At 35.0% G+C, this 22,955-nt stretch overlaps 1 protein-coding gene across 1 annotated transcript; it reads left to right on the top strand.

Moving 5' to 3' along the window:
* Positions 1 to 11,342: 11,342 nt before the first annotated feature.
* Positions 11,343 to 22,422, top strand: LOC111388064 (nuclear export mediator factor NEMF). Its single transcript, XM_023012728.1, has 15 exons — positions 11,343 to 11,500; positions 12,435 to 12,613; positions 12,752 to 12,864; positions 13,841 to 13,937; positions 14,030 to 14,154; positions 14,279 to 14,810; positions 14,919 to 15,104; positions 15,632 to 15,925; positions 16,228 to 16,380; positions 18,327 to 18,481; positions 19,024 to 19,129; positions 19,214 to 20,215; positions 20,543 to 20,621; positions 21,338 to 21,676; positions 21,966 to 22,422. Exons 2-15 carry the CDS (start codon positions 12,509 to 12,511, stop codon positions 22,157 to 22,159), a joined length of 3,480 nt encoding a protein of 1,159 aa, XP_022868496.1. The 5' UTR covers positions 11,343 to 11,500; positions 12,435 to 12,508; the 3' UTR covers positions 22,160 to 22,422.
* Positions 22,423 to 22,955: the final 533 nt, after the last annotated feature.

Here is a 22,955-nt window from a genome sequence, read left to right as displayed (position 1 = left end):
GGTTCCCCAACCACCTCGGCTTCTTCACATGCCATTCAGCAACCAAGCCCCGCAGGTTCGGTTCCCCAACCACCTCGGCTTCTTCACATACCATTCGGCATTCAAGCCCCGTAGGTTCGGTTCCCCAATCACCTCGGTTCTGGACACCTACCTACAGCAACAATCCTCTAACTCCAACCATGATATAAATATCTATACTTGGACTTGTGGGACTTATTTGGGGGTTCAAAAAATTCAAAAATTCTTTCAACTTTTACTCCGTTGAAGTCCACGCATTACATTAATGATCAAACTTGGACTTGGGGGACTATTGTTGCATGTTGTCACACTTGTCCTATCCCCCTGGGCCAGTAGGCCACTCATCCTGATCCACGCGGCATTCCTGCCGAGGTGGCCCACATTGCCGAGGTGGGTTACACCCGAACTGCTTCTAACCGAGGCCCATGTCCCGAGGCGTGGAAGGTTCTGTTGTAGCTGAGGTCCTCGAATGGATGAAGCCCCCAAGTTGATGCGCGAGCCTCAACCACAAGGAAACATCCTCCATGGTCACTTCTCCCAAGGGATCCCCTGCATAGATCTTATTCGAATGACTGATGGAATGTTTGTCATAAGCATAAAGGTCAAGTTTTGTCACTAGCACGGAGGTCCTGCACAAACAATAAATGCGCCGTAAGCTAGCAAGTCAAATCCCATACCTATGAACAGACATTTAAACTATGGAGATGAGGCCACGTGCCACTTCATCCAAGGGTCCCCATTCCATATGTATCACTATAAATACCCCCATTGTATAGTGTCAAAGGGCTAATGCGAGAATCGATACTAAAGACTACATTTACTCAACTCTCTCTCATCTTACCTGCAATACACAAATCGAGTTTATACACTTTTACTTATACATGTACGAGCACCGGTTGGTAATTATTTTACAATCGGATCACGAATAACTCGTCGGATTCCGAACGTCACCGTCCCGCGTCGTTGGGCTACTCCCACGCCCATTTGAACCGCTTATTGTAGATCGTCCACGTGTCTTAGCGTGTTGGACATTCGCCCACGCAAGCGCGGGTGGAACCGGCATCTGTTGGCGCACTTTTTGGGGTCAACAATAGGCATAAAGTAAAAATCGCATAACAATGAGTAACTGAAACTGAGGATTCAGAACACAGGAGCCTCGAAGTTCTACTAAACCTAAATTCAAGAAACTCCTGCAATCCCTACTAAAGAAAATTCTTGAATCTTTATTGCTGCTTTCTATAAAAATTAAACAAAAAAAGGACTATAATTATTCACCTAAAAATATTTAAAAAGGAAAAATTACAGCCGAGGTACCAAACATTTCGTTTATTAGCAGACTTTGCCCAAACATTTCATTTGTGCCATTGGAGGTACCAAACCTTTCGAAAATCCCCACCCGAAGTCCAAATGGATGGAAAGACCGTTAGTTGACCAATAAAATTAAACATTGACCAATTTTTGACCAATTGAAAAGGGTAAAAAGGTAAAAGTTACTTAACCCTATAATAAAACAATTAAAATAAATAACTAAAACATAAAAAAAAATACTATTCATCTCCTTCTTCACCCACCCCACCCCCACCCCCCCGCCACCCCCCCCCCAACCCATCCAAAACCAAAAACAGAAATTAAACAGCCGTCTTCTTCTTCAACCTTCCCACCCTATCGCACCCCACCCCACCATCAACCCAAACCCAAAACAGCCGCCTGAGCCACTACCCAAAACCACCATCATTCTTTGGCCACACCACTACACAAACCACTGCCCAAACCCAAAACAACTGCCTGAGCCACTACCCAAAACCTGGAATCATTCAAGCACAGTTCACTGGACTTGGCATTTTGCTCAATGGTGAATTGAGTAACACTTGAGAATTCTTTAAGCACTGATTCCAGAGTGTTCCCATTAGGAAGATAAATGTATTCATCAACATCGAAAAAGAAAGTCCAATTTGCATAAAAATGTTGGCGGTGGAGGCAGCCATTCACTATCAAAAACTGGTTGTAATAGTACCCATCGTACTCGGCTTGAGCTCTTATGTCCTGTAAAGTCACCCGACCAACTCTTATCCATGGCTCCAGCGCCGTCCTCACCTCGACCGACACTTTTCCAGCATCGTGGAACATGAAATGCGAGCTGGGCCCGAAGAACCAAGCGTGATAGGCCATCCATTCCCTTACTCTAGCAGCATTCAAGTTCAAGTACAAAGAAGACCCGCAGTATAAATACTCGTATTTATAGGGTGGGCTGTACTGGGACTTGTCGTACGACCCCGGTGCCGAAGTGAGAAATGTTGGTTATGATTTGGCTATATGTAAAACTATACGTGGGGAAGTGAATGAAAGGTTTAGGCAAAGTCTGCTAATAAACGAAATGTTTGGTACCTCGGTTGCAATTTTCCCATTAAAAAAGGAAAACGAGGATGAAAATGCATATATTGTATATGCTAGTGGGATGTATTTATATGATTATTAAAATTGTTTTTTGTTTGATATAAAAAAGAAAGAAAAAAAAAGAGAGAGATAATTCTGGAGCAAGAGAGAGATGTCGTAGCTGAAGCTAGGGATGTCAGCTCGGCTGCTTGACTCGTCAAAATAGGGTTTGTGGGCGGCTCGGGCTTGTAAAATCACGAGCCGAGCCCGCTCGGTTCGCCTTAACCCACGAGCAGCTCGTTATAATTAAGTGACCGTTTTGGTCACTTTTTCAGTGACTCAATGACCAAACGGTCACTGAATTTTTTTCCCTTCTACTATAAATACACCTCAACTCCCCATTACTCAATCACTACTTCAACTCTCTCAAGTCTCAACTATCTCCATTCTCTTATCGAGTTTTTACTCTCTTGTGCTGCCAAATATATAATATCAATTCAATTTTTATTGTTTATTAGTTACAATTTCAATTCATCCAATTCTCAATTCTCACAATCTCACTACATTTATATTTTTCTAGTTATTATCATAAGCAATCAAACAAATGGACCAACGCTCATTTATTGAGAGCTTATTCGATACGAGATGTGGGCCACATCATGGCGAATCGTCTAGGACGCCACAAAGTGAATTTCCAAATGAATTTGCCGGTCTAAATAACATGCCTATACCTGAAGATGTTCACATTCATGGTCAGGGAAGACACAATCCAATTGATTTGAATGATATTAAAGTTCCCGAAGTGAACAAGAGGACGAAGATGTCGAATTAAACATCCTAAATGTAAGGAGAAAGTGAAAGGGCAAAAAATAAACAAAATGTTGGAATCACTTTAAGTTGATTTCAACGGATAGCCTTGCAATATGTAAATACTGCCAACAAAAATTGGTATGGCAAAAAGGAATTGGTACCACCGATCTTAACCACCACTACAAAGCATATGCGGCCAAATATGGACTTCTTCCAACTGGTCAAAAACAATTGCAATTTGATAGTCCAGCGTCGGTTCTACAACTTCACCCCTATCCACGTGGGTGTATTCGGAGAATAGTACTCGAACCGGAATGGTGAAATTTGTTGTCGCCACTGAATTGCCTCTGGTTATTGTAGACAACCAACACTTCGTCTCGTTCGTGAAAGAATATCTGCAATCAAGGTACGTTGGAGTAAGTCGAAACACTCTTCGTGTCAATACAATATAATATTTCAATAATTCAAAACAACAATTAATTATGGATTTGCAACAATATGGAGGTATTATATATTTAACTTATGATATATGGGAAGGGATTAATAAAAGAGTATATATAGCAGCAACAGCACACTATATAGACCCACTTTGGTGCATACATAAGAAAATTATTGTTTTTAGAATTATTGAGTTTCCTCACAATGCTAATAATATATATAATGTTATTATCAGTATTGTTAGAGAATATAATTGCAAGACTAAAATTCGATCTTTTACTTTTGATAATGCTAATGTTAATAAGGTAGTCGTCGATAAATTGTACATGACACTTCAATCTGATTTTGGTGGGTATTTGTTTCATATTCGTTGTGTGTGTCATATTTTGAATTTAATTGTGCAAGATGATTTAAAACATATAAAGAATGTATATATTACGATCTCTCCTAGTAGAAAATAAGCATTTGAATATTTTTGTGCCGAACTAGGGGTGACGACTGCTAAAACATTTGTTAGCGACGAAGCTATAGATGGAACTCTACTTACTTGCTATTAAAGTCATGTGAAGGTTTCGAAAATTTAACAACTGACTTTTATAACAATAGACACGTTAGAAGTGATGACGATGGTATGTTAAATGAATCCAATTGGATTTTAGCTTTAAAAGTTAAACAATTTTTAACATCTTCTTATGAGATCACAAAAATTTTATTCAGTGTTTATTATCACACAAACTGTATGATGCTTGAACGCTTTTATATAATTGTAAGAACATTCTATAAATATAAAAATAATCCTACTTTTAGTGAAATTATGATTGCTATGGAATTAAAGTTTAGAAAATATTGGGAAGAACTGTCTATGTTATTTCCTTTAGCATGCGCAATGGACCCCTATATAATATTTTGGGAACTAAATACTTAATTGATAAAATCAATAAAATTTTAATACTTGATATACCTATCACCTATAAGAATTTAGAGCAAATATTATGTGGAATATATTATTTATATGCGGAATGAATGGATGCGAATGTTAGTCGGGTACCTTCTGCACCTACTCCTTCGGCTGAAATTAAAGAAGATGATGTCGAAATAATGAATTTATTTCAAGCCATCAGTACATTTAGATATAATGCAACTGCAATGTGTTCATTTAGTGCCATGTCGTCTACATTTGCATCTCATCAAACATCGGCCGAAACTCAAAATGCGATATCTGTCGAATTAATAAATTACTTCAATCATAATATGCCAACAAACATACCAATTAAAAAAAAAAATTAGAAGAGGTAATTGGATTCTGGAGAAGATATGAAAGACGTTGGCCAATTGTTTCTACAATTGCAAAAGATTTGCTGACACCTCCGGTTAGCACTGTTGCTTCAGAGTCTGCTTTTAGTGCAGGTAAAAGGGTTTTGACCGATGTCAGGAGCCAACTGAAAGAAGATATTTTGGAACCATTAATGTGCGTGAAGTATTGGCAGGACGCTCATTTCGACTACAAGATAAATAAGCTGAAATTACATGTCGTCAGGTAAGTGATATTTGATTTAATTACATTAATCGTAATTTTTTTATTTTTTAATCGTTAAATTTAATTTTCTTTACAAAATTGTACACATTACAACAAGCTGTTTGTGTACAATTTTTAATTCCGCCTACTTAAAATTGATGTAGTCGATCTCAAGTCCAGATAAAGGAGGAGTGTTTACATTTTATATACTTTAAAAAGAAATCAAACAAAAAAATATTTTTTGTAAATGTATTTCAAAAAATAATTTATCTTCATTATATAAATATTTTATACTTTATTAAAAATATTATAATATGATATAAGTAAAAAAAAACAAAAAAGTGTCTTTATTAAATTATTTCTATTTTTTTAACACTTTTTTTAAAAGTATTTTCATTACATTATTTGTGTTTTTCCAAAAAAAAAAAAAAAAGATGAGCCCACGAGCCAGAGCTTGACCAAAATCAACGAGCCAAGCCTAAGCTCGGCTCGCCACGAGCGCGACCGAGCTCGTGAGGTTAAGGGCCGAGCCGTGCCACCACTAGCTGAAGCTACCAGGTGCATGGACACGTGGTAGCTTTTGGGTGCTTCGTATCCAAGGCACAATTTATCGCTCCTTGAGTATATTCCACTCCCACTATGTAAAGGGGCCATGCTACACGAATATAGGGGTTAACACAATAGTTGACTTAGCACACATATGACGAGGTCGGCATTATTTTATTCGCGCAGGATCCACGCCTCGATTGTGAGGGTGGTGTTATCCTTTGTGTCAAACATTATGTTCGTTTGACATTTTCCCTATGTAAGAGCGTGAAAGTTTTTCACTCTTTGTTTATTTTTTCTTTACCTTTTGAGGAATATTTTTGAGATTGATTTTAGCTTTTGTCCGGTCTCCATTAGTTGTAAAATTCATTTTTCTGTCTTATTTTCAATCATATTTTTTAATAAAATAATATTATATACAAATTTAAATTTTTTCCTCATTTTCTTAAACACACATTCTCTATTAAAATGCTATTTCAAAATGCATTTGAGACTAAAAAAATGAGGCTCAAACATGCTCTAATTGTCACTATGCCCTTGTTTGATGGTTATTATTGTGTAAAAATTATGTTTTGAATAATATTTTTAGAAAAAATTATGATTAAAAAGTGAAAAAAAAAAATTGAATTAAAAAGTGGATAAATAGAACAACTCTACTACCAATGTTTTTTTTTTTTTTTTTAATTATAATTCATCTCAACCAAGTTGAAAAGCCCTTTTCTTAAGAAACATTTTAATCTGTTTTAATTTGAAGATGCAATGATAGACAAGGAATTGTTCTTCTCCTTCTTCTTCATTTTTTTTTTTTTTTTTTATCAAGATTACTCTTTCTATATGATCGTGTTGGTACTTTAATATTTAGTTATAAATGTTTGCAATCTCTTTTCTTAAACTTATATGATTCTCTCAAGAGTATACTGTTTAAGAAACCAAACAAATCCCTACGCAAATCATATATTAATAATTTTTTTTCTTTTTTGCTTATAAGATCATAAATTTGGTTGTCTGTGTTTCGGTTGATAACTTTAAGTTTGTTTCCTTTTGTAATATAAAAATATTTGGATTGATATTAAAACTTATTTTGAAATATTTTGTATATTTTCATGTCAAACCAATAATTAAAAAAGCATAAAAATTAAGGTACTGGTTGGTTTGCATTTTCATTTTCAAAACGATTTTTAGTTTTCCCTGAAAACGGCCCGTTTTCTGCATTTTGAGCGCTTTCGACATTTATAACTGAAAACGCTGAAAACGATAAAAAGTCTTTTTGCGTTTTTAATTATAAATTTTAACTCGTTTTCGAAAATGACGGACCAAACGCATTTTCCGCGTTTTCGAAAATGGAAAATGAGTCGAAAACGGCAAACCAACCACGGCCTAAGATTCCATTTTTCATATCACGAAAGAATTATAACTCAAATAATGTTTTTTTTTTTTTAAATTTCCATTGAAGAGGATATTTTATGATTAGGATTTTATGATTTTAGATAAAAATGGTATTTTATTATTATTAAAATTTTAGTTAAACACAAACCCTAAAAGAGTATAAAAATGTTTAAAAGAATTTATTAAAATAAATATTAGTGGATGAAGTTAGAACTATATATTTTTATTTAATTAAATATATGTCTATTTAGGCAAATTTACATAAGGAATGCTTTTTAATTGACCAAAAAATTAGGACGAAGACCGATTTATAGAAGAGCACATTGTCTTTCCATATTATCTTATTTAATAAATAGTAAAAGAGATAAATAATAAATCGAAAATAATAAAAAAAATAATTAAAAATAAAAATACATTAGAGTGAAGATCGATTTAAAAAAGGGCATGATTGTCTTTCTTTATTATCACATTTAAATAGTAAAAACTAAAAAGAGATAAATAAGAAACAGAAAAAATAAGAAAAGAATTAAAAATAGAAAAACAAAAATATATATCCCAAAGAAGGGTAAAATTTTTATTTACTCCAATTAGTGTCGTTTCCGTGAAATCTCACGTTAATAATTTTGTAAAGTTATATGCCTGATTCTGGATCCAAAGATATACTTTTTGGCCTACTCAGCCCAATTATATTATATCTATAAAATGGCATTCAACGTCATTTTCCTGGGGCTGGGGTTTCGCATTTCACCGATAGACTGAGAGGAGCGGCTGGCCATGGGAAGAAGTAAGGGTCCGTTTGATTCCAAATGTGGAATTTGGGTGGAAAGAAAACGAATTTTAGATAATTGAATTGATGAGAAATTCTTTTCTTGGGAGTTGTAAATTATTGTGTTTGATTGGTATAATTTTTCATGTGGAAAATGTTTAAATTAAAGTGTTTTTTAGTGTCCGTTTGACTTTGTTTGACATGAAAATTGTTAATTAAAGGGATATAATTTACAGGTATTAGGAATGAAAAATTGTTTCCATTGCCAAAATAAATAAAAAAACAATTTTCTTTTTTAAGAAAATCATCTATCTTAGGTGTTCGTTTGACTTTGTTTTACATGAAAATTGTCAATTAAAGGGAAATATTTTTTTTTTATAATAAATCTTAGAATTTGTTTCAACTAGTGCTACAGTAAACTGGGAAAACCTTGAAAACAAAGAAAACTTCAATTCCCAAGAAAAAGTTAGAAAATGTAATTCCATGGAAAAAATGGTATCAAACACCCTTAAAACTCAAAGTTGGAATTGATTTTCCACTTTCCCTAGAAAATTTTGGCCTATCAAACGGTGCCTAAGTTCTTCTTATTTCATCCAGTGGCGAATCCAGGGTTTTAATTGAGCATGGAGGGCGGTTGACTGTCGACGGTTATAATAATAACCAATGTTGTGAGTTGAAATTACTTAGCCCCCGTTTGGCCCCATTATTTGGATTTACAATGGGAGAATAATGTTTTTTTGTTGAAAAATTGATGGTTGTAAAAGAATGAAAAATTTTCAATTTACGTGTAATATTATTTTATTGAAGATTGTGAGGTTGAAAATAGGAAAGGGAAAACTTTAAATTAAATTGATAAGTTTTAAAAGGGGCCAAACAAGGGTTTATACTGTAGTTCGAATTGTAAGTGCGGGTGTACGTTATCTATTAGTGTAATAATGTTTATCAAGTAAAAATTTGAAGTTTGAAAAATGGGCCAATTATTTACTTTATTGGTTCGATTTACTAATAATTTCAGTTTAATAGAAAATGTGACTATTTTAATAATCTCGAATTTTATTTAAAAATTTTATTTTCTGAAAATGGCAAGTGTATACCTTTATTTGATAAAAGAATATATAGATTTTGTTGCTTGTATTGTCAACAATCACCAATTGCCATAGTGGTCAAATCGTGCATGATTCCAATAGAGATCATAGGTTCAAATATTCCATCTGCACCGATTTTAAGCCTATTTGCTCCAAAATGGTGAAAATTTTAAGCTAAAATCATTTCAAAAGGGGATTGCAACAGTTGAGAGTTGAACCCAAGACCTCCTTTCATTTCTACGGTGCTCTAACCGGCTGAACAATAAGGGCTTGGTGTGAATAAAAGGAAATCACAGAAATATATCTAAAAAAATGAATACTTTGACAGCCAAAAAAATTGAGTTCCGGCAAATCCAGCACGAGCGATCGCTAGGGCTCACCAGGTGCTAGATTCGTTGTTGACAAAACTTCTGTCCCTCCATCCCCGTAGGGGCAAAGAACCCATCGCTGTCTCGACTGTGCTACCAAAAGCTTTGGGGAAGTCGAAGTTCTTGTTTGGACAATTCAAAAGTTGGAGAAGGTTTTTTACTAATAATTCCTTTTGGTTATTGCATTTTCTTTCTAGATTTTTCCTATTTTCTAGTATTTTATGTTTCACAGACTTGTAACATGAAACCTATTAGTTCGAAAGCGCCATGGTGCGATCCCCCGGGAATTGAGACAATAAAAGATCGAAGTCGCTGTATTTATTTCACTCAAGATTGGGTCTCTCTACCACTTTACCATATTCCGAATTCGATGATTTTAGTCGCAGACTCATTCTTCAATAGGCACGCGGTCTACCACAGTATTTTCATCGCATACAAATATATGTCAAATCATAAATTCAAAAATAATATTATCAGATAGCTATATTGGTGGGCTTAGTTGAATTGTATACACTGGCAATTCTTTCTCTGAATAGTCTATTCGGTTTTTTTTTTTCGGGATGTTTGCAGATCTGTGATATGATTTATATTTCATTTTGTCGATTCGATTTTTTAGCCTTTTTAATTCTTTTTCTTGTTTTTCTCATAATCAATTTAGAAAGTAAAATTAAGTAATAGATCTTGTCTGAAACCATAGATCTTTTGGGGTTATACATCGATGCTTCGTATTTGGTGAATTGTTTTAATGACCTTACATCTGTAAACCTTTTGCAGATGTGTTGGTAATTGATGCATTTGTATATTTAATAGATTGAAAATTCTTATTTATTTATTTACTGTTATTGGTTTGATATGTGTTAGTTTATGTGTGCTGATTTTGCTTAATTGTTTGTGTAGTTTTCTGGTCAAACACTCAGATCAGTAAAACAATGAGATCCTTGTCATAATATCACCCTTTTTGTTCAATGAGATCCCACATTTAAGACAGCAAATTGGTACTTGCACTCGCCATAGGATAGAAGGCAACTAGCATTTGATTTGATCGACCTCATAACCAAATTATAATTTATGGGAAGTGAACAACCTCACTTTTGGTCGAATGGTTAATTTACAAAGAAATTCCCACCAGATCAACAGATGCTAAGAACTCGGTCCTCACTGATCTTTGCATTTAATAGACACTGATAGCCACTCTAAAACTGTATACTTTCCAGTGCATCACAGTGCCAAATAATTTTATCACTTCTATCATTGACACTCACCGATATTGACTTGATCACGTCGCTATCAATAGGCAAAATAACATCATCAATCTTTTGAAAATCCCAACAGTCAGGGGTAGAGATTAATTCACAAACTTTCCAACACATTACCGTGGGGTGCGGTAACAGGAGCATATTGTAATGTCCATTAGTTCATACTTCAACTCCAATCTATTTTTTATATACACAAACAAATATATCAAAAATTTGAACACGAGTTTAATCTCCAACGTATATCAATCACCAATTTACATTTTAACTCCCCTAAAGTTGATTGAAGATTACTAAGTATATTGGTATGAATAGAAATAAAAATACAGCACAAGTCCCTACAAAGATGTTGCAACGAATGGATGAAATATATTGGTATCAATTAATTCGATAATTTATAATCAAATTATATGAAATTGTGACCTTAATATATTTAACTAATAAAATATATTTTTAATAAATTATCTCTTAAATAAAATTTAATAATATTTGATTTTTAAATTTTTAAACTTTATTTTTCAGTTTTGAAACAAGTCTTAAATTGTATGAAATTTTCCCATATATATATTTAATCATATTAGGGGAGGATTTGGTGAGCAACACTTATCTGTACCTCCGTGCTGTCCGAGCCCACGTCCAATAAAATATCCCAATTAAATGAAAAAAGTCTTGAATTTAGTCCACGGTCCACCAACAGTTAATATCATGTGACTAGTTCAGCCCAATTTTAAATACCAATTTTTTTTTTATTTTTTTATCCAATTGTTTGTTTCTTTTTTAGCCCCCGCTTCATCCTTTCTTTTCTTCAACGTAACCCCGTCAATTTGAGAAATTGAAAACCAAATTGAAATTCCCAAATCCTTCTAATCCTAAATCTTTCCCTATCCACCCGCAGATCGGAGCCGCCGACCATCGACCCCAAACCGCAGCTATTGTAGATTGTAAGTATTATCATATTTGATTTTTTATTTACTTCTTTCCCCCAAAAACTGTGAAGAAAGCCGAACAGCTATTGGTTTAAAGTTTTGTGGCAGACAGGTGAATGTTTTTGTCTTCTTCCATCCCAAGGCTGCGTTTTTTGTTGGATTTTTGATTATTTGAATAATGGATTATGAAATGTTTGAAAGACATGATAATTGGATATGTTTGGTTGAGAAAAGTGTGCAATTGGCCTTAGCAAGAATAGATATAGATATATTTGAAATGCAAAGCTATCTCCATAAACATGGGTTCTAAATTTAGTAGGTGAAATTTATATTTTCCTTTCAAGATATGTAAGCAGCAAGATTTTGAAAGTTTTTATGTCCAAATAAAAATATCTATTATTTTTTAGAATGGTCTCCCGAAAGCGGCTGTTCATTTTCACATTTTGCTTCCTGTGTTCCTCTAAATTATTGTGTTTGATGGATTGTTGCTGGTGGATTATTTTTGGATTGTTGGGATACTGAAGTGTTTTGAATTTGTTATGCTTTTAGATTTTAATATGGAACAAAATTGACCTTCTGCCAACAAAGGAACAGCTTTGTTATCTTTCTTTACAAAGAACCACGAATCTGAAGGTTCTTCAATTCGTACTGTGTCTATTCATCCAATTTCATCTCCTGAAGATGGAAATTCATAACAAAATGGATGATGGTTGTATGACACTTCACATTGAATGAGAATTTAATATGAATTTAGATTTAGATTCTATTAGAGATGGATGGTATGCTGTAAAACATTATCGGGGATAACTGTAATATGTAATGTTATATTGAGATTTTTTTTTGTTCTCTATGAATTTTATTCGTATGTTAACTTTTTAAAAGTTTTTGCCTTTAGTTAACATTAATTCCTGGCTCTGTCCCTTATCATATCATCCCTTTGATCTTACAGCTATCAAAACTCTCGCACAATCAATTTTGATCGAACATATCTAGCTTGAGGAAAAGAACTAGAATTCAACAAAAATGGTGAAAGCGCGAATGAACACGGCAGATGTGGCGGCTGAGGTGAAGTGCCTCCGTTGCCTAATCGGTATGCGCTGCTCTAATGTCTACGACCTTTCTCCTAAGGTATTCACGTCTCTATATATTTCAATTTTTTTATTTTTATTTTTTTCAATTTCTGTATGCTTTTAGAAGAAATATTCGTGTTATATAAATTGTTGTTACATATATTGAAATGAAAATGAAAATGAAAATATATTGCAGACTTATGTGTTTAAGCTGATGAATAGCAGCGGAGTTACGGAGTCGGGGGAGAGCGAAAAGGTGTTGCTATTGATGGAAAGTGGTGTTAGATTACATACCACTGCTTATCTTCGGTATAATTTCCAGAAATCTTCTTCATTATCAGCTTTATAAGGGTTGAGGCGTTAATTTACTTGTAATGAATCGTAAACCATGTTGAAATATACTAGTAAGTGGTGTCAGATTGCATACCACTGCTTATCTTCGATATAATTTTCAGAAATCTCCTTCATTAACTGCTTTATAAGGTTGATGCGTTAATGAATCGTAAACCATGTTGAAATATACTACTAGAACTAAATATACAATCTATCAGCATATTTGATTCCCTAAAAAGAGTCATTCAGAGGTTTATCAGCACATTTGGTTCCTATCACTTGCTTTCTGTTTCAATAAAGCCTTATGCTTGACCTTCCCTATAGAAATACATAATAGGAGGAAAAAGAAAAAAAAATCAAAAGACAACAAGAGAAATATAAAGGAAAGAAAAAGAGTGAAAGCTGTGGCAAATAGTTGCACTTCACTTGGGAGAGGGTGCATGGCACTTAGATTGTAGGAGGTAGGGGCACACTTGCTTTACTTGTTCTCATCTCTTGTAAATGTCATAGGCTATAGAATAACTAGTCCAAAAAGCTGAGGTCAGTAATAATAAGTCCAGAGAGGGAAGACAAGCTAGTTCCCTGGAGGCAAAGCCTTGATGAAGGGCACCCAAAGCTTAAGTTTCGAGAATGAAAGATTCATGTAAACAATGATGTGATTTGTTACTTGTCCAACTGAAGTTTTGTGTTAATTTCAATCTATAAAGTGAAATATTAAGGAAGTTGAAAGACAAGACTTGAATGTTGAGCAAATTTGGTGCATACCTTATGGTTTCTAGAAAGGAGAAACCTAAGGCTTCTGAGTTTATTGTTTAATGCAAAAAGCTTAATATGATTGAAATGTGATATGCTTAACCAAGGTCTATGCCAAACAAAGAGAGGAAAACTTTGTAAGTGGGAACTGAATTGAGTTTCTTCTAAACATATAGAGATTTTGTTTACGGGTTGACAGGGACAAAAGCAATACTCCATCTGGCTTTACATTGAAATTACGGAAACACATACGAACAAGAAGGCTTGAGGATGTTAGACAACTTGGATATGACAGAGTATGTCTGTTAGGCTTCTGTACTTTTCATTGATTAAGAAACAATCATCTTTTAACAGGATATCATAACTTTGAATTTGATGATGTGTTTAGATAATACTCTTCCAATTTGGATTGGGGGTTAATGCTCACTATGTAATTTTGGAGCTCTATGCCCAAGGGAATATTCTTCTCACAGACTCAGATTATACTGTCCTGACTCTCCTGCGGTCGCACAGGTAGGTGAATCCTAGTATCTTTTCTCTTCATTTGCTACACAGCATATGTTTCTATTTATTAGCTGCATCTCTTGGGCTTCATTATCTAGAAAAGTTTTTGAATGCTAACTGATATCAATAACAGGGATGATGATAAGGGAATCTCAATCATGTCACGCCATCGCTATCCAGTCGAAATAAGCCGAACTTTTGAGCGTACAACTAGAGAAAGGTTGTGGGAAGCCGTAACATCTTCTTTGGAATCTGGTAAAGGTGAGGGCCTAGATAGTAATGAACAGGGAAATAATTCCAGTGCGCCTAAAGGGAAGTTAGGCAGCCATAAGAGCAGGAAGCCTGCTGAATCGAATAGAAGTGATAGTGCTCATGCCAAGCAGGCAACCCTGAAGGTTGTTCTTGGGGAAGCATTAGGTTATGGCCCTGCACTATCAGAACATATTATATTAGATGCCAGTTTGATTCCAAGCACAAGAATCGGGAAGGACTTCAAATTGGAAGATGATACCATCCAGGTTCTTGCTGAAGCTGTTGCAAGGTTTGAAGATTGGCTGGCAGATGTTATAACTGGTGAGAAAGTTCCAGAAGGATACATCCTAATGCAACAAAAGAATTCTGGGAAAAAGAATGACTCCATGGGTGACAAAGGAACTTCTGTGCAGGTTACCTTTGATATTTTCAGCTATCACTAATTTTATGCACTCAAGGATGCACATAGATGTCTTTTCCTGATGAATGTCAATGTTTATAGTGTTTTTTCACTTGTACAGATATACGATGAATTCTGCCCGCTGTTGCTGAATCAGTTCAAATCAAGGGATTCCACCAAGTTTGAATCATTTGATGTTGCATTAGATGAATTCTACAGTAAAATTGAGAGTCAGCGTTCTGAACAACACCAAATGGCAAAAGAGAACTCTGCTATGCAGAAGCTTAATAAAATACGGATTGATCAGGTGCATCACTTGCATACATATAAAATTTCTTTGGACTAAAAAAGTTTGAAATTATTCCTTTTCGTTTATGTTATGAATTATGCCTGAAATGTGTAGATTGGGTTATTAGTTAACACTTATTTTAAACATCTGTATTTATGTCTGGATTTATAGGGATCGCAACAGGGCAGGATGGTGCGACCCTTCTTGACCCCACACTGCCCGGGATTTTCCTGGGTGGGGATTTTAATATCCCCATTTCTCCATTTACTCATTTGTTTATCTAATATAATGATTATCTATTGATTTTTAAATAATTTAATAACAATAAAATAAAATAAAAATAACAGGGTGGGGCGTTCGGGGCAGGACAGTGTGGTCCGGGGGCCAGAACATTCTGCCATCCCTAAGGATATCTTGAAAAATTAAATTAAATTAAATTAAATTTTGAAGAAGCATGTTGAAACTAATTAAGCTAAGTGTTGCATTCCATGGGTTGATATTGAATGCTGCTGCTAGTATTAAATGCTTTTTACTTGATGCTGCAGGAAAGCCGTGTACATGCACTGAGAAAAGAGGTTGAACAGTGTGTTAGAATGGCTGAACTAATAGAATATAACTTGGAAGATGTAGATGCTGCTATCTTAGCAGTTCGTGTAGCTCTTGCCAATGGTATGAGCTGGGATGATCTTGCACGCATGGTGAAAGAAGAGAAGAAATCTGGAAACCCAGTTGCTGGCCTCATTGACAAGCTTCACCTTGAAAAAAATTGCATGACACTGCTCCTGAGTAACAATCTTGATGAGATGGATGATGATGAGAAGACACAACCTGTGGACAAGGTATGGTATGAAGTTAAGAGTTATCACCTTTCGCCACTCTGCATCCATCACATTTCAAAATTATGACGTTGTTAGCTGTGCTATGTGTACTTTAACGATGGAAAGGAATATGTTCATATGCATGAAGCTAAGCAAGTACAATCATATGAATATTATGTCTCATCTTTATTGAGGTCTTGAAATGTTTTGTGTACTCTGACAAAATTAACAATTGTTGGCTGTATGATTTTGCTTAACTGAGTGAAACTTTCCATGCTCTTATATACATGCTCAGCATGAATTTTGCGGTTGCATATTTCTAGATAGAAGTTGATCTGGCACTTTCGGCTCATGCAAATGCTCGAAGGTATTATGAAATGAAGAAAAGACAGGAGAGTAAACAGGAGAAGACCGTTACATCACATGAGAAAGCTTTCAAGGCTGCTGAGAGAAAGTCCCGTCAACAACTGTCACAGGTAGCTGAATAATTTAGTGACCTTCACTTTTAACTCTATTTGTTGAGATGCTAGTATAATTATTTTTATTTTTATTTTTTTTTGAAATTTAAATTTTTGATGTTTCATTTTGAATCATATGAATCTTGTTTAGCTCAGTTACCGATCCTTTTGTAAATGGAATTTTGCTGTTGCCTGACATAAAGATTTCTGAAGATTAGAGAACACAGATCAAGCGGACATTTTAGACAACCAATCTGGCATTCCACGTAGATTTTTCCTTTCTTTTACGTGCATGTGGATCTTCTTAACATCAATTTGAACTGATATATCTTGATGCACACAATTACATCTCAGAGAATCGCTAGTCTCTTTTTAAGGAACAAGGGCAACACTTTTTTTTCCCTTTTTGGTTGGTGGTTTTAATAATTTGCTTTTCAAAATTTTTGAAGTGTTGTGCTTGTTTAGTCTTTTGACCATGTCACATGTTGAGGTCCCTTTGAGCGATAGTTCAGCGTTGAAGGAACCTGGTATTAAATGAGAGTTTAACTGAGACAATTAGTATAAAAAATTCTGTTAGGGGAAGTTGGGGTCTTAGGAGAATTAAAATGAGTGAAGAAGGCAATTATGATTCCAAGTTTTTCAATAAAGTGGAAAACAGCATTAGTAGGAGAAACATCATTGAGGAATTTGAGCTTGATTCAGTATTGGAAGAAATTAGTAAGTGAACACATTTTATAGGAGATTATTCAAGCGAAGTTGATAAACATCTGGTGACTGAGTCGTAGATTGGTCTCTGATTTAAGAAGTGGAGAAACCTTTTGAAGAGGAAGAAATAAAGAAACAATTTTTAGATGTATAAGGAAAATATACCTAGGCTTGGTGCTTTCAATGTGACATTTTTCTCATAATCATCAGGAAATAGTGAAGGAAGATTTTATTTTCCCATAATGAAGGAACACAATTCGTTTTAGTGTATAAAGTTTTAAAGTACTGTTGTTACCCTTCTATAATAAGGATGAATATTTCTTGTGGTTGAAGTTTGTTAACCCCCAGAACAAAATCTGTGAACTCATATACCCATTGGTGAGGAGAAAGGCAGCATGCGAAGAGAGCAAAAAAACAGAAGGCTTGCATAAAGATCTTAAACCGCTAGCCAATTGTAGGCTGGCTACAGGCTATTAAAGAAGAGCATGTAGACAAGTGAATAAGTGTGATTCTTAACCAAGTTATAAAACTACCAATTAGAGGTAGCCACCTGGCACAGCACAAGAATTACCAAACTACCCCAACGCCTGGAGTAAAATCTATAAATACCCACCCTCCATTTGAGAAATGGCATGCAATTCAAATGTCTCCATCTCTTATAGCTATTTTTCTCTTGTTCTTGTTTAAGCATCTAGCCTGGTAAATTTAAGAGGTGAAACTCATAGTTAGTGAGAGGATTTGTTAATTGTATTTACATTGATCTTTAATTGTAATCATTTATCAATAAAATTATTTGATCCAGTTTTTACCTTCAACAAAGTTCACGTGTTATAAATTTACGCAAATTTTCAGTATGCTAATTGGATTGACACTAATGAACGAATAACTAATTGTTGTCTTCCTTAGCATCTTTTGGAGATCATATTTAAGTAGTAGTTGAGATGTAAATTCTAATGTTGGAAACTATAAATTAATGGTGGGAAGGTCACTGCGATATTACTTAGCCCCTCTTACTTTTTTTTTGTTTTTTCAAAACTCATATCAACCGCATATTCTCATATAAAATAATTTACACATAAATCCAAACTTTTTCCCCCATTTTTAAAAAATTACTATTATAGAAAGCATATACTCCAAAATATGGGGCTCAAATAGGGGCTTATCATAACATTTGCTTACCATACTGATACATCTTCTTGAGCTGTATTGATATCCTTTTCTTGTGAGGTGGTAATACTTACCTTATACATAATTTGCAGGAGAAAACGGTAGCCACAATTTCACACATGCGCAAAGTTCATTGGTTTGAAAAATTCAATTGGTTCATCAGCAGTGAGAATTATCTGGTTATCAGTGGACGTGATGCTCAACAGAATGAGATGATAGTCAAACGTTATATGTCTAAAGGAGATCTGTGAGTAAATTGTTAAAATACATTCTTTTTAGCCTTTTTTTATGGGGTTTCGTGTATAGATTTGATATCAAGAAGTTTTAGATAGAGCTTCTACAAAGTTTTCAGGAACTTTTCACAAGTGAAAAATAATGTTAAAATACATGATGGGTACTGTTCAGTCATCAGATGGATGTTACCTCTCTTACTTCAGCTCAGGATGTTTTCTCATCCATGAATAGCTTCTCTGTTATTTATTTTATGTTTCTTTCTGTTGTTTACTTGTGGGGCTTGATTGAAGCTGAAAATGATATATTACATATAAATATGTTACTGCTTATTCGCGAGAAACAAATTTTGGATTATAGAATTGATTTTAATTTATTGACTGAGAAATTGCTAGCTCTTGGTAGTAGTAAATGGTTCTTTATTTACTTTTCATCCCCAGCATCTCTCCCTACACTTATCTTCTCCACAAAACCAAAAATCAAAGATTATATTGTACATCACGAGAGATAAAAAACTGTTATATCATCAGGGAAGTGATCAATTTTTGTGAAATACAGGTATGTCCATGCAGATCTTCATGGAGCTTCTAGCACTGTGATAAAGAATCACAAGCCCGAATCCAGTGTACCCCCTCTCTCCTTGAACCAAGCAGGATGTTTCACAGTGAGTTGCAATTATATTTTCTGTCTACAATCATGTCTTTGCAATGGAAGTATAAGCAAATTCACAATGTACATTGTTGTGTAGGTCAGCCATAGCCAGGCTTGGGATTCAAAAATTGTGACTAGTGCTTGGTGGGTTTACCCTCACCAAGTCAGTAAAACAGCTCCCACAGGGGAATATCTTACAGTTGGTAGCTTCATGATTCGTGGTAAAAAGAACTTTCTTCCACCACACCCCCTTATTATGGGTTTTGGAATTTTATTTCGCTTGGATGAGAGTTCCTTGGGATCTCATTTGAATGAAAGGAGAGTAAGAGGTGAAGGTGAAGGTGAAGGGGAAGGGGAAGAAATGAATGACACCGAGCAAACTGAACCTTTTAGAGAAGTATCTGATTCTGGTTCTGATTCTGAAAATGAAGTCTTGGATGAAAAAGCCACAGTAGAATCACCCAGCACCATGGAATTGTTGACAGAAAGACCAACCAAAGAGGATTTTTCTTCAGAATCGTTCAATGGCTTAAATATTTCAATTGATAAATCTAGTAATTCACATGACTCAGCAATTGGAGTTACTGCTTCAACGAATTACAATGATGGTGATGAAGTTTCTGGGAAAAGCACTACTGCTTTCAGTTTACAACTGGAGGATCTTATTGATAGAGCTCTTGGGCTTGGATCTGCTGCTGCATCTGCAAAAAATTATGGACTCCAGTCTTCTCGAGGGGAATCAGTGGAAGAACAAACCAAGGAGCAAACAAAGAGAGAAAAACCTTATATTTCCAAAGCTGAAAGAAGAAAGCTCAAGGGTCAAAAAGATAATACTGAAGGGGCTTCCGTTTACCATGAAAAAGAAGTGGAAGAAAATCGTGCTGAAAAAGATAATACTGAAGGTGCTACTGTTGACCCTGAAAAACAAGAGGTGGAAGAAAATCATAACACTGCAAGTTACCCTGATAAAAATGTTAAAAAATCGAAACCAAATGGTGCCAAAATTAGCCGTGGACAGAGAGGTAAACTGAAGAAGATAAGGGAGAAGTATGCAGATCAAGACGAGGAGGAGCGAAGCATCCGAATTGCTTTGTTGGCTGTAAGTATTGCTAAGTTATAATTCATTAAATCCAGCTACTAGGTTTGGATTGTAGTATTGTAAGATTCTATCAAATACAAAGATAACTTGAACTTATTTACTTTGTCTTGAAAAAATCTGAAATACGAGCTATATAAAAAGTTTAATATGCATACATCTATGTATACGATGTTAGAAAGCTCCCTTCCCCCTTTGAATTGAGGTTCTGGTTATAGTAAAAGAGAAGGGAATTATTGTCATCAATAACTTGCAAAGAAACAGGACAAGTAATCTTATTACTGGTACCTTATAAGTTGCTGACATATTGATCTTACAATTAATCTACAGCCTGCTGGAAGATCGAAAACAAACAATGTGATGTCTGTGGATGAAAAGGCCACTCCAGGACAAGGAAAAGCAACTACCAGTAAGATTTTGGTTTATAAATATCAAATAAAAAATGGTTATGTGCATTCACTTGCTAATCACTTTACTTGCTGAAAGTAAACTCTGTGTTTATTTGGTCTGACAATACTGCATGCTTCCTTGGGAAAAAAGTGTACTGCCTTTGTACAGAGCAGGGCGTTTATTCGTTGCTAGATAATAGCGAAAATTATTCATCTTTACTTTTCTGCAACTCAAGAATTGGCTTACAAATTTGATTGTACTGAACTTTTTGAAAGAACAATTACGTTCGGCATGGATATTGGAATCAGACTTTTTGAACGAACCAAAATCATGCCAAAGGTATTAGTCCACAGATTATGTGGCCCGATTGTATCTCCAAATAATTGAGAACTATGGTTGTAGTCTAGATTATTGGATCTGCACATTATGCTCCGGTGAATAGATAATTCCATAATGCATAACCAGCCTAAGATAATGTGTTGAATGAAAGATGAGGTCATTTATACTAACATATTCATTTTCTTTGTGTTTGTTAAAAGATATAATCTCACATTGAATAAAGATGAAAATATAGACCAATTTATAAGTTCTTGAGCTACTCTTCTTAACAAGGTTGACTTTTTAAAACGAAATCTCAAGTCTTAATAGTGTTCTCATGCTTCTGTCAATCTTTTCCTAAGGAAGTACTTCTTTTGATGGTTATACAATGCAAATTTTTCCCGCCCTCATTTGCAGAAACTGGAGATGCTTCAAAAATTTGTTACAAATGTAAAAAGGCAGGTCATAAGTCTCGAGATTGTCCAGAACAGCCCGATGAAACGGTGCTTAATAATGCAAGTAGTGGAGGGAACAAAGCTTCAAATGGGATGGACAGGATGACCATGGAAGAAGATGATATTCATGAGATTGGTGAAGAAGAGAGAGAGAAATTAAATGATGTGGATTACTTGACTGGAAATCCGCTGCCTAATGATGTCTTATTGTACGCAGTACCTGTCTGTGGTCCTTACAGTGCTGTACAATCATATAAATATCGAGTCAAGATAATTCCAGGAACATTAAAGAAAGGAAAAGGTATCTATATTTAGTAGTTTCTTCTTTTCAAGATAGATTTTGTTACTTGCCACTGTTGAAAATATATTCTCATGCTTCATCCCCCTCAGCTGAAATTGGAGTGTTCTTTTGGTTTCAAAGAATTTCAGAAATGCGTATTTATTTTGTTGCTAATGTTGAAGGAATCCGTAATTGCTCGTGGGAGTGGGACATTACTTTCTTGTCTTTTTCGGTTTCTGTTATTGCTTAGTTTACCCCCCTTTTTTTCCCATGAGCTATTCATATTGACTTTTGCTACTACTTTATGCAGCGGCAAAGACAGCCATTAATTTATTTAATCACATACCGGAGGCAACAGGCAGAGAGAAGGAATTAATGAAGGCTTGCACAGATCCTGAGCTTGTTGCTGCTATTATTGGTAATGTGAAGATTTCAGCAGCAGGCCTCACTCAGCTTAAGCAAAAGCAGAAGAGAAGCAAGAAAACAAACAGGGGAGATAGCTAATTAAGCTTTGTTCATAATGTACCTCTTATGTTGAATGCCTTCACTACATAGGCAGTCAAAAATGAAGATACACATGCAAAGGACTGGAATATTGTATGTATCCACACAGAAGTTTACACACAAAATCTGGGAGTCTATTGAAGAATGTGACTTCTAGAGATAAGAAACTCATTGCTTGTGAATTCTTGTGGTATTGATTTTGACATGACGAACGTTAAATGCAGACATGGAGGAAAATGAATAATGTGGGATGGAGATGTTAATAGATGACAATCTACTGACAAAGGCTAAAAAAAACCTTTTGCCTAAATCCTCATAAGATAAACAATAAAAGTAGGCGCGACGTCTTTAATCACTCTTCAGCTGGGGGGATATGACTTAAGTCTAAACCTTCTGCAAGTCTGAAGTCATAGGTCCTAAGATCCCATCAGAGTTGAGGGTCAATCAACTTCATAGAGGTGCATTAACTAAGCAACATGGTCTTGTATGATATTCAAATTAGAATTCTGTAGGGATGGACACCTTCATAGTGTCTTCTGGCTGTGAAACAGAAATGGCCTTCCAACATATCGATGCTGTAATATTATATTCTCGGGTTCCTTCTAGATTAGTCCAAATGCTTATGGCTATTCATTTTCATTTTATCCCTTTAACATCATCAAGTCATAATGCCTGCTCATCTGTTCTTTTTTGGCAACTCTGGTGTGTGGACATCAGTGAAAAAGTTCTCCAGATGAAAAATTCCCATTGACACAGGAAAAGAGAATCCCTCCACGTGTTTTTTTTTCTTTTTATT

The sequence above is a fragment of the Olea europaea genome, unplaced genomic scaffold, assembly GCF_002742605.1.
Source record: "Olea europaea var. sylvestris unplaced genomic scaffold, O_europaea_v1 scaffold452, whole genome shotgun sequence".
Classification (NCBI taxonomy): domain Eukaryota; kingdom Viridiplantae; phylum Streptophyta; class Magnoliopsida; order Lamiales; family Oleaceae; genus Olea; species Olea europaea.
Note: the sequence above shows the minus strand (reverse complement) of the source record. Positions and strands in the feature narration are given on the sequence as shown.